This window comes from Ips typographus, linkage group LG16 (assembly GCF_016097725.1).
Source record: "Ips typographus isolate SLU linkage group LG16, UJ_Ityp_2.0, whole genome shotgun sequence".
Taxonomy (NCBI): Eukaryota; Metazoa; Arthropoda; class Insecta; order Coleoptera; family Curculionidae; genus Ips; species Ips typographus.
The window spans coordinates 348869-362478 of record NC_138437.1 but is presented as its reverse complement, the minus strand read 5'-3'; the positions used below and the strand labels follow the sequence as shown (position 1 = coordinate 362478).

General features: G+C 34.9%; 1 protein-coding gene across 1 annotated transcript in view; it reads left to right on the top strand.

Moving 5' to 3' along the window:
- LOC145738810 (protein qui-1) overlaps positions 1-13610 on the top strand; it is a 294747-nt gene that overhangs the window by 125800 nt on the left and 155337 nt on the right. The window contains exons 13-14 of the mRNA XM_081993876.1: positions 1385-1615; positions 1673-2075. Of these exons, the coding sequence (XP_081850002.1) occupies positions 1385-1615; positions 1673-2075 (634 nt within the window). The remainder of the gene's footprint in view (positions 1-1384; positions 1616-1672; positions 2076-13610) is intronic.

Below are 13610 nucleotides of genomic sequence, written 5' to 3'. Positions count from 1 at the left end.
GAGGAGTGGGTAGAAGGAGAATATTGTGGTTGAAAAATTTAAGAACCTTGTTCAACCAATCAACCACTCAGCTGTTCCGCGCTGCTGTTAACAAAGTTTGAATAGCTAACATGATAGCCAACATCTGGAACGGATAGGCGCTCTAAGAAGAAGAATCCATACCCATATGAAAGTCTCACCAGAATATGCCAAATAAGCCAGTGGTTTAGGGTGGAACAAAAGAGTGCACCAAAAATGTTGAATATTGGGTCAACTTTGACGCCCTCTAGCGGTCAAACCGTCACATCTATCAAGCCAAGTGGGGAGATTTTTGGAAAGCTCATATTAATGGCGATCCAAACCATATAAAAGTCATACAGAAGTTGGCGACATAAGCAAGTTATTTAAGACTGAACAAAAGAGTGCACAACTTACAGATTTTTCTTCTATCAAGCAGTATCTTCATCTGCTCAGATTATCAGATACTGTAGTGATATTTTTAGACAAAACAGAAATATTTTTAAGTCCAAGATCTACTTTGAGCATCTTATACTAGATTTATTTCTAGTTCTATAAAAGTGTTAATTCTTATTTGAAAATTCTTATTTTAAGTAATTTCCTCTATTCTGAATTCAATGATCTTGTGACCACTGTTTGCACTTGCAGTAAAATCTAATCGTATCTAACTGATGCTGTTTCTCATATTTTATACTAACCAAAATCACTGAAATAGTTAGTTATCATAACCTTCATTGTTGTAGTCCTAAGCCATGTAAACATGAAATATACAGAATGTCCAGCCGTGTTACGAGCCACCATTCGAATATCATTTTGTAGAGAAAAAAAGAAAATGTATTTCGTTTTCGATTATCTCTTCAAATATAAGCTCAGAAAAAATTAAAACTTTGAATATCTTTGGAAGTAATCAAAATTTTTCAAGTTTTAAAATGACATTCTTATGGTTTCCGGGTTCCAATGGTGACGCTCGTAAAGCCAGCAACCTGTATAGGTTGTATCTCTCATCATCGAAATATTTTTATGTTAAAATAGCCAAAATCTAACTTTTTTCGCGTAACTAAATGAACTATATGATTAGTACAACTTGATTGGTTTTCAAAGTGCAAATTTAACTTAATGACTTAAGTTTTAAGCGAAACATTTCTGTGATTCAAGCATATTACTTCTTACTTAGGAAAATTTGGAATCTTAATTAAATTGTACGTTAGCAAATTTAATCCGACAATCTTTGAGTATTTTTCCATTATCGGGATGTCACGCCATGGGTTTCACTTAACTTTTGACGCCGAAAGAAAGTTTTTGCTTGAAACCTTGAATATATTTACACAAGCTTAATCTAGAATGTGCAATTTCAGTTTGCCGCTAAAAATTTTCTTGAAAATTGTAGGAAAACTTTCAAGAAAATACAACGCATTTGACGTTATGTTACGGATCGATAACAAACGACTTTTCCAACTCTGACATACACGAGAAGATAAGGCAGTTAATAAAAGATGGCAACCACCGACGTCACACGCCTATTTTAATATATGGAAATCAGGGATCAGGAAAAACTTCCTTGATTCAAACTGTTTATCGAAACTTTGAAAAATGGTTTTCGTGCAAAACGTTGAGAATCGTAAGAATATTATAATTTGAATGCCACAACTCCCATAAAGCGATAATTTATTTCTAGGTTAGATTTATCAGTACAACTCCCCGATCGTCGTATAGTTTAGAACTGTTGAGAATTATTTGCCAACAAATTTGCATAGCCTTGAAACTACCCGAGGGATTCTTACCCAAAGACGCGAGTTTTGATCCATTATATACCAACAACTGGTTTCAGTCATTGTTAAGGACGTTCGAAGAACTAAATTTTGTTCTTGGAATATTCCTCGACGATTTACATCTGATTAACCCTCTGGATACAGAAAACTCTACTTTAAGTTGGTTTCCCATTAGTCTGCCCAAAAATGTGCATGTGATATGTACTTCGGGCATTCCGTTGGAAATGATGAGGCTAACTCCGGTACAAAAAGACAAATTACGACAGCCGGACTGTTATATTGAAATGCCAACCGTTAACTCTTATCAAGGTAAGTTTTTCAATTGTATTTAGATCTCAATATAACCAATGTTGAGTTGTGATTTCTGAGACCTGTAGTGTTATTAATTAGTAAATACAGATAACAATAAATAACAAACATAAGTATTCTTACACTTTACTCGTGTTCTTTTGATAAGTGAGACTTTTTATAAAATCTAAACTCTTGATTTGACCAACACTGGAAACCACTAAAGTTACTTGTGTGGTTTTAAAGTAAGTAAGTTTGGGTCTGGGATTCGATGTTGCCAAGTTGTTCTATAAATCCTATATAGTCACTACACTATTAGTTTTAGCTAAATTTCACACAAAATCCTCAGGTGGTCCTTCGAAACACTGCCCCCTTCTTTAAAAGCTATTCGTCCCGGATAGCGTCTTTATATGGACCTAGCTTTGGTTTGGATTTTGGTGAAAGATGAATTTTCTCTACAAAATCGTTTATCTATTCGTCACTTAATCCTTTCTTCCTTCTGGGTTGGTATAACCATACAGCAACTCCTTCTTTATTGTCTACAGCTGAACTGTGGTCCCGTCTCATCTTCTTCGGTTCAACTTATCTTGTCTAAAGAAAAAAAGTAGTTCATCTTCACACAAGGGAGTGGTAGTGTAAGTACAAGCAAAAAATTAATGTTTTCATCATCATCATCTAGATTAAATCTAGATTTTTGTGGAGATTGACTTTGTGTTTTTTACTTGTACAGGGTGTCCGGATTTAGTGTGTTTCATCATATGATTCCAGTGACGTGCTTAGTTTTTTGCTGCTACCTTCCGTTTTCTCAATAATTGACATAACTTTCTTATTTTAAATGGAACTCATAATCGAATATAACTTTAAAAATATGATATTATGTGAACGTTTACTACGATGTAAGTGGGTCTATAGTTATTCCTACAAATAACTGAAATATGACGTTAACTTGTAATGAGTAACAGATATAACCCAATAACAAATTACTTTGAGTAGTAACTAACGACTAAAGAACTAATTTTAAAAATAATGGTAGAAAATAATAAAAAATAAAATTAAAACGAAAAAAAATTTAAACTTGACTCCAAAGTTAAAAACGCAGTAACTTTCAAGTATTCAAGAGTTATCATAGAAATAAGAAATCAATAAACGTCACTTTTGACAGCTGATGTCAAAACCTGAGTCAAAGCCAACTTGAATAAAAAAAAAGTGTATTATTTCAGTTATTTGCTGACTTGGCTTTACTGCTTTGGCTAATGGGTGGAATGTACATAAATCAAAAGCCACCAGGTTGGTCCTAGCGCTAAGAAGTAAAGCTCTGGAAGTAACCTACAACATTTCTGAGAGTCAACAAGGAGGCTACTACTACCTTGCAAACGCGCTAGAGCTAAGAAGAAGCAGTCAGAAAGGCTACGTGAGTTTAGTGGTGAGTCAAGTTAAAATTGAGCTACTAACTTGAGTGGTGTACCCGCAAGCACCGAAGGAGTTTATAAACCAGACTGCTGTCCAAAACTTTACTGTTGGTGTCCGAGACGCAGATCTATAGCTACGTCTTAGCCGGTTCAAAAATATCTCCTACAAATAGGATAGTGTGCAAGTCCTACGGTAGTGTCCTTTACGTCCCCAATCATATTAGGTAATGTTCCTTCTAGAAGAGGTGTACGAGTGATTTGTTCTGGTGTTCTTGTTTAGATATTTGAGAAGTTTATCTAAATTCTTTACGAACTCCTTAACAAATACGTCTCCTGCTTTGCACTGATCTTCCGAAAGTTTGACGTTTTGCACACTATCCTTTTGGTAGGAGATATTTTTGAACCGGCTATAGATCTATTTCTATAGAAGACGTAGCTATAGATCTGCGTCTCTGACACCAATAGTAAAGTTTTGGAGAGCAGTCTGGTTTATAAACTCCTTTGGTGCTTGTGGATACGCCAGTCAAGTTAGAAGCTCAATTTCAACTTTAAACTCACGTAGCCTTTCTGACTGCTCCTGAGTTCTACTCTTCAGTTGGTTCTGGTACAGTTGCGTCGGGTATTTATTCCCGTTTCTTAGCTCTAGCGCGTTTGCCAGGTAGTAGTAACCTCCTTGTTGACTCTCAGAAATGTTGTAGGGTACTGCCAGAGCTTTACTTCTTAGTGCCAGGACCAACCTGGTGGCTTTTGATGTACATTCCACCCATTTGCCAAAGCAGCAGCCTCACACTGCTTCCCCGTCAAATTTGGGTACCTTACAATTTGTCATTGTCACTTCATCGGGGATATCCCGCTTGAATTCTTCGCAAATACCCATAATTTCCTTGCGTAGAGTTTTAATCTGGCTATCCATCTGACCAAACTTTTGTCCGAATTTATCATCCATTTGTCCAAGTGTATTGCGAAATTCACTTTGCTCCTCCAGGACTTTATGATCTACCTTTTCTAGTTACCTACCTGATCGATGTAGCTTTGCAACTCGTGTGGCGGTCTTCCTCCTCTTGGTTTTCCGTAAGCCGTCGTTCTTCTTCCGCTTATTTTTCTCGTTGTTGTCGTACTTCACCATTTCGTTTCTGAGCTATTAACATCTCAAGCATCTGCTTAAGCTCAGCCATTGCGTCGTAATCGGTCGATATAGTATTCATCAGAGTAGAGTACAATTCTTTACGTCGTTATCACGCTTCTGACACCAAATGTTACACTTTTGTCAAAGCTTCTTGGATGATACCGGGACGAGTTCATAAGCAGTTGTTAAAGGATCTGCAATATGGGTAACTCCCTTATTTTAAGGCCTAGAGGATTGCGACTTTGTTTTAAAGGGGTAAGTTTGGGTCACCCTTGAGATGTGATGTTGCCAAGTTGTGCACATCTGACATCTTGTGTCATCATAAGTTTAAACAAACATTGTTTTGATCAAAGAGCTATTTAGCGTTTTGACATAATTTTGGAACATAAGATATCCCGTTCTATAGTAGATTGAGTTTTGCAACTTGGTTTTATTTAAATTATACAACTTTATTACTACGTAGTTTCTTTTATCGGATTTAAAGCTGGGCTGATAAAATTGTTCAATGTCAATGTTCAGTGAGAGTTTTTCATTATTAAATTTTAGCTTCGGTCTCCACTCCATTGTCACGAAATTGCCAAAACAAGCCCTAAATTTAATGCGTTTGTTTTGGGGTCTTGTTTATTGCTGTTAGTATGGCTGAGAGCACTTAAACGAACACTAAACGAAGAGATTCTCGACTAAGTAGCTACAGCGATGTTTTATTTTTATTTACGGAATTACTGCCTTCAAATTTCATTCAAGCGAACATGCATATTTGATCACTTAAGACAGTGTAGTAAGCAGACCTTAAACACGTTATTTTACTGTATTTGAGATTATAAAATGATGCATATTAATAGGACTTACCTGAGTTTATGTCATCAAGAATATTTAGTGGTACCACAGCCGGAGAGAGAGTATGCACCTATGCTATGGGTGCTGCCACAATATTTGAAGAATTTTATAAATATACAGGGTGGTCCTCCGGGAACTAAAAAACGACTAACGACAAAAAAAATTACAAATAAGGGAAATTTGCAAATTTGACAACCCACCAAAGTCGAGGGTGGTCGTTTATCTAAATTATTTTAAAGATGACGACGGTACATCGAGCGGCACTTCTGGTTATACCGGAAGTGGGAACCAGCTTGTCCATTTCAAATAGAACACTCTGTATATTACCAAATTTTCGGATTCTATGATTAATTCTAGGTCATATACCTAACCTAAACCATTTTTGAGATATTTAGCGTTTTATGTTAAAATTGTAATTCTTCTTCTCGCCGCTGTCTCCACACAAAGGTTGGCGATCCAAATGGCTAACATGGTCCTGGATATAGCAGCTCTAAAGATGTCTTTTGATGAGCATCCAAACCATCTTCTGAGACCTTTTAACCATGAATTTTGACGTGTGCCGATTGATCTCTCCTTGTATTTTGCCCTCGATTATCAGTCTGAGAAACTCATACTTCTCATAACATGACCTATGTAACTAATTTTTCGTTGTTTGATTGTCAGTAAGAGTTCCTTTAGTTTTCCCATATGCCTCAGCACCTCCTTGCTCCAAATCTTTGTACTCATGGTATGCTGCGTATTCTTCTGTACAAGTACATCTCAAAGGCCTCCAGGCTCCTCTCTAGACCAGAGTCAAGAGTCACTTTCACAGCCGTACTGTAAAACCGATAAAATTAGCACCTGACCATACGAATTCGAAGTTCCAAGCTGAGGTCTCTATCTTGTGAAGAGTATTTTGTGGAAACACTTTTCTAGCTTGTTCAATTCTAGGTCTTACTTCCTTCTTTGGGTCGATCTGATCATTTATTATTGTGTCCAGATATTTGAAGGAGGATACTTGTACGATGTTTACTTAATCAACAGGTTTGCGTTGATGTCTACCTGCTCGCTGTGTTAAACAACGCAGTCGACTATGCCCTGCAGGGTTATCATGTTATCTGCCTTGATCACAGTGGTATCCACGTACCGAATATTGTTAATTTTGATTCCATTCCCCGCGATGCCCCCACTTATTATGTCTAGCACCTTTCTAAATATGGTCTCTGAATATATGTTGAAAAGGAGTGGAGAGAGTATGCAGCCCTGTCTTACTCCCCTTTTTATTGGTACTACATCCGTTGTTGCTTGTTCTACTCTCACATCGGCGATTTGGTGCCAGTAAAGGTTGGAGATGATGATTGTTTCCTGTCAGTCTACTCCGGTTTCTTTCAGGATTTCGATCAGCTGGCAATGCCTCACACAGTCGAAGTGTCTCTGCATCTCTGTCTTAAAACGTTAATTGAGAACAGTATTCTCGTATGCCAAATCCGCTTGTAAATCCGAACTGTGTATTATTCACTTGTTTGTCACATTTTTTTATATATGCTTGTGTGTATTACTCGTAAGAATATTTTGAGCACATGTGACAACCAGTCAGATGGAACAAATCTCTCTCTTTCTCATTGCCTTATCCGTTGCGGACGTTGGCTATTAACATGAGTTACGAGGCACCCTTTTACGTAAAATGCAAGTTAAAGCAAGTACTTAGGTATCGCTGAATAGACATAATATTGTTCTCGGGAGTGTTTGTGTTAGATTTAGAGTTAGTCAGAGCTTAGCATTAAAACTAGTTAGACGTATTACGTATTATTATTTTAGTGTATTTTCTAATAAAGCTTAAGTTAATTATTTTTAAAAAGGTATTTTGCAACACCGGTTTCGTAATTGGCGCAGTCGGTAGGATTGGCAAAAATTGATACATCGAGTATTAATTTCCGGTACGGATTATTGCCAATCTAAGAACATTTCGAGTGAAGATCCTGTTTCCGAATGAAGATCGATTAACTGGACTATCGATCAGGAACCATCTGAAGAGTTGCCTTGTACCAAGTAAATTGGAAATTAGTCAACCATCGATTAATTTCACGGGCAAGACGGAATTTGGACTGGACTACATCGTCACCCAAACCTGAAGCTCATAGGATGAAGATATTAGTACTAGTGCTACTTATGTAAGTGCAATTTTCTAGATGTCACATGACGATTTATCGAATCTATTGAGTAATTTATCTATCGATAAGAAAGAACCTTCAAATAGCTCTGACTCCACTTTAGAAACTAAAGTGCTAACTAACTCAAAATCAAATTCGAATCAAAATCAAACAATTAATTTTAACGCTGATTTGTTAGCAGAAAATCTTAAAAAGCTACAAACATCAGGTAATTTACAATTACATACTAATATTAATACAGATTTATCTGAAATGGCTCTTCAGTTTAAGCCAGAATATATTAATTGTGTGCCTCAGTTTGATGGCAATCCAAGCGAATTAAATCGATTTCTAGCAACTTGCAAAACTTTAATCGAACAATTTTATGATGTAACTAACAGAAATTGCTTCCAAAATACTTATTTATTACATTGCTTAATTGGAAAGTTAACAGGAAGTGCAAGACTTGTTGTGAATGTCCAAAACGTCTCCACCTGGGACGAACTAAAATGTACGTTGTATAGACACTTTGCGGATACTCGTGATGAGTCGTGCCTCAACAGAGATTTAGTTATGCTTAGACAGGGTAGTAACGAATCTCCCCAAAATTTTTATGATAGGGTTTTAGAAATATTGAATTTGTTAGTAAGTTTTGTTGATGCTCATGATACAGTAGAATCAGCAACAATTAAGCGTAGCTTGTATCAAAACTTAGCGTTAACGACATTTTTATCGGGATTGAAAGAACCCCTAGGAAATACAATTAGGTGTATGAAGCCAATTGATTTAGCTCAGGCAATCCAATTTGTCATACAGGAAAATAATGTTAGGTATTTCCAAAATAACACACACAACCCATTTAAACAACACCCACATAAAACACAAACAACTAAACCAGTTATAAACTATTTTCCAACCCATCAACCACGATTTCCTTCATTTTCGAACCCGTCAATGACTAATTTTAATGGTAACTTCAATACTAACACATCCCACAATCAATTCAGACAACCTTTTCCATCCCAACCTATACCTATAAGGCCAAATAACAATTTCCGACCTCAAAAATTTCCAACCAATTCTCAAGTGTTCGGAAGACCAAACACTAACGTTTTCAAACCCAATAGTTCAAAAATTTTACCTACTCCAACACCTATGTCGGTGTGCACCCAACAAACATTTAGAACTAATAGATCAAATCAATTTCCGGGACAACGTCCTTCACAGGGCAATTTCCAACAATTCCAACCACGAAGGAATATGCCAACAATCGAAGAAGTCTATAATACGGAACTAGATACAACCCCTAATGATTATTTTTATAATTACCCCGAAAATGATCATTATTTGCAATATAACAGTGATTTTCCTAACGAGGAACAAATCGACTTTTCAACGAATAATCAATATCTAGATCAATCGACAATTGAAGACTCCCAAACGTCTAATGAAACTGAAAATTTTCACCAAGCTTCCAAGGACAATTTGATCACATAACAGACAATCCACTAATTTTTAATCTTAACCTAAACTCGTCTAGTGAACTTGCTTATGTGATATTTCCAGAACAAAATTTAAAAATTTTAATTGATTCAGGATCTAGTAGATCGTTTATGAATCCAGATCTAGTACAGAGGTTATTTCCAACGCGAATAATGTATGAACCATTTGTTGTAAGTTCAACTTTTCAACAATCAGCACACGACCATAGTGCATTAATTCCAGCTTCGAAATTGTTTAAATTACCAGATCCGCAAGATTTAAAATTTTTCTTATTTAAATTTCATTCAATTTTTGACGGCTTGTTAGGACTTGATAACCTTAAACTTCTACAAGCAAACGTAAATCTAGACACTAATCACATAATAACACCTTATGCAAAAATTCCTTTGCAATTTTATAAAACTAATTCTGATTTAAATTTAATCACGGTTCAACCACGAACAGAACAAGTAATAAAAGTTAAAACGTCAATTAAAAATGGAGAAGTAATTATTCCACACACTAAAATTCAGAAATGTGAAATTCCAGAATCCTTAAGTTTAGCAAAAAACGGTTGCGCAATAACAACAATTTTAAATAATGGAAATTCACCAATAACTATCGACTTCTCAGACCCAATCGAAGTAGAAAATTTTGATATATCATATTTTGAGAACATTGACTTTAACAACTTTAATGACTGTCCATCACATGACTCAAACTTTGATATTTCTAAAATACGTGTTGACCATCTAAACTCCGAAGAAAAAAGTAAAATCTTAAAATTATGTCAAGAATTTTCAGATATTTTCTATAACGAAAATGTGCCTTTATCGTTTACAAATAAAATTAAACATACTATCAAAACTAGTGACGAAACCCCTGTTTACACAAAATCGTACAGGTATCCTTTCATTCATCGACAAGAAGTTGATCGCCAAATTAAAAAGATGTTAGAACAAAATATCATTAGACCATCTGATTCTCCTTGGTCTTCACCCATTTGGGTTGTACCAAAAAAATTAGATGCGTCCGGTAAACAAAAGTGGCGCGTCGTAATCGATTATAGAAAACTGAATGAAAAAACCATCGATAAAAAGTATCCACTGCCTCAAATTACCGACATTTTAGATAAATTAGGTAAATGTCAATATTTTTCGACTATAGACTTAGCATCAGGTTTCCATCAAATCGAGATGCATGAAGATGATATTCCGAAAACCGCTTTTAACGCAGAAAACGGTCATTTCGAATTTCTTAGAATGCCATTCGGTCTGAAAAATGCGCCAGCAACCTTCCAGCAGGTTATGGACTCTATATTACGCGGAATTCAGAACGAAAAGTGCTTAGTCTATTTAGATGACATTATTGTGTACTCAACATCCTTGCAAGAACATATGGAAAATTTAAAATTAGTTTTTCAGAGATTACGAGATTCAAATTTTAAAATACAGACAGATAAAAGTGAATTCTTACGACATGAAGTAGCTTATCTAGGACATGTTGTCACTCCTTCTGGTGTAAAACCAAACCCAGATAAAATTTTGGCCATAAAACGATTTTCAATTCCAAAAACAACCAAACAATTAAAAGGATTTTTGGGACTTTTGGGATATTATCGTAGATTCATTAATAATTTTTCCAAATTAACTAAACCATTAACAAAATGTCTAAAAAAGGGAGCCAAAATTGAGCATAACGATGAATTTGTCAATTGTTTCGAGACCTGTAAAAACCTTTTAATTAATGAACCAATACTGCAGTACCCCGACTTTAGTAAGCCATTCAATTTAACAACGGATGCAAGTAACGTCGCGTTGGGAGCAGTATTATCGCAAGGGCCGATAGGTCAAGATTTACCAATCGCGTATGCATCTAGGACTCTAAATGACTCTGAATTAAATTATTCCACCATAGAAAAAGAGTGTTTATGCTTAGTCTGGGCAACTAAATATTTCAGGCCATATTTATTTGGTAGGAAGTTTAATATAATAACCGACCATAAACCATTACAATGGTTATTTTCGCTAAAAGATCCATCTTCAAAATTACTACGTTGGCGAATCAAGTTAGAAGAATTTGATTATCACATTATCTATAAAAAGGGTAAACTGAATACTAACGCTGACGCCTTGTCACGGATAGAAATTCACGTTAAAGAAACCCAAGACACTGAAGCATTTGATATCGACAAGTATGTAAATGATGTTTACAACGATCATATGGCACCTAGTACAAGTTACGATTTGGATCGGATTTCTGTTATCGCTCAACCGGACGACGAGCAGCCGTGTATCCCTGACGATGATAATAACACCGTTCATACAAATGCTGATCAAGATCCTGTAGTTGGTATTCCGATTTCAGAAACTGCTGTTAATTATGGTACAAACCAAATAATAATCCAAAAGGTATTTCATTCACCCGCGAAACACAGAATTACAAATTTGTTTGACAAGAAACGTCGAATTACTGTACAATTCTCTGAAGACGATTTTGAAAAAAGTGTCATAACATTCATTAAGGAAGCTGTTGTACCAAATAAACTTTATTACCTGTATTTTGAAGATCCAGATATTTTTGAACCATTCGCTGAAGTAATAAGAAAAACCTTTAAGTGGCCATCTCTTAAATTCTTACGTTGTCTCAAAAAATTAATTGATGTTACGGATAAAAACGACATCAAAGAGATAATTCAAAATTATCATGAAAGTAAATCTAACCACCGCGGCATCGAAGAAACGATTAAACGTTTAAGAGAAAGGTATTACTGGCCCGAATTAAAACAATCTGTTCAAACTTATATAAATGATTGCGAGATTTGTATAAGAAGTAAATATGAGAGAACCCCAGTCAAAATCCCAATGAATGTGACTCCAACTGCATCAAGACCTTTTGAAATTATTCACCTTGACACCTATACTTTTGAAAAAAACAAATTTCTGACAATTATTGACAGTTTCTCGAAATATGCACAAGCATATCATTTAAATTCACTTGTTTCTGTGGAAATTGTTGATAAGCTTTTAATATTCTTTTCTCACCATGGAATACCCAAACAAATAATTGTCGACAATGGCACCGAATTTAAAAATTCAGTGGTGACAGAATTATTAACTTTGCACAAGATTAAAGTACATTTTTGTTCCCCACATCACCCAGAATCAAATGGAGTTATAGAAAGATTACATTCAACTCTTGCTGAACACATTAGATTACTTAATAATCAAAATTATTCAGCCGCTCCGATGGAACAAAAAATGATTTATGCCATACTTGCGTATAATCATACCATTCATTCTAGTACTAATCTAAAACCAATTGATATTATACAAGGACACGTAACCTCAAATGAAATTTTCGACCTAAAATTAGATCAAATCCTTGTCAATGATTATGTCAATTCACATAAAGAAAAAGCAAATATTCTCTATTCTCAAATTAATGATAAATTAATTAAAAAGAAAGAATATTTGGCTGAAAAAAGGAATAAAACTACAGACGACCCTGAAATATTCCAACCTGACCAAACCGTGTACTTAAAGAAACACACTCGTCAAAAACACACAGACAAATTTACACAACCGACTAAACTAATTAGTATAAATACGAAAAAGAAAACAGGTGTTACGGAAAAACAAGGAAAAGTACATCTCTCTAATATTAAACGCCCTTTAATTAGGAAAAAATATAGTTTTGAATAATAAAATTATTTTTCAGAATTCTGCAAAAGACCCGTGCATTCGACGACAAAATTACAGTCAAGACGTTATCGGATAACCCTGGACTAATTCCAGTTAACCTAGGGCACGCAAAATTAGAAGAGTACTCCTTTACACTTTTCAATTTCTACGACTTAAATCCAGTAATTATAGAATTAAATAAGTTACAGAATAGGTCTATAAACTTAACCGCTTTAATAGATAGACACATAGAATATAGAATAGAAACGCTTAATTACATTAAAATATTATCGTTAATTCAAGAAAGGGTAGAAAATAAGCTAAAAGAGATAATTCCTCACCCAGATAGATATAAGCGCGGACTAATAAATGGCATTGGCTCCATTTTTAAATCAATCACAGGAAATCTAGACGCTTCAGATGGAGAACGTTATGATAATCTAATACAAGAACTGCAAAATAATCAAAATAAGTTAACTTCGAGAATTTTGGAAGGAAATTCTGTATCACTCAATTTAATAAAACAATTTAATTCTACTGTTGAAAAGATCAGTTACAATGAAATGCTACTGGACTCGAGATTGCATCAAATCGAGTTAATCGTACAAAAAACCACCTTTAAGGAAAATGCTAACTATATTAAAGACACACTAAATCAAATTATTAATATCTATGAAATTATTGATTCTGTGTTACAAGATATAGAGAATGCTATCACTTTTTCCAAACTTAAAGTTTTGCATTCAAGCATTATAAAAACAGATGCTTTGTTTTACGAGCTACAACGTATTCAAAAAGTAGTTACTGCCAATCGAATGCCTCTAGAAGTTACTTTAGAGAATACACTCTTGTACGAAAAATTCATAAAAGTAGAAAGTTTTATATATAAG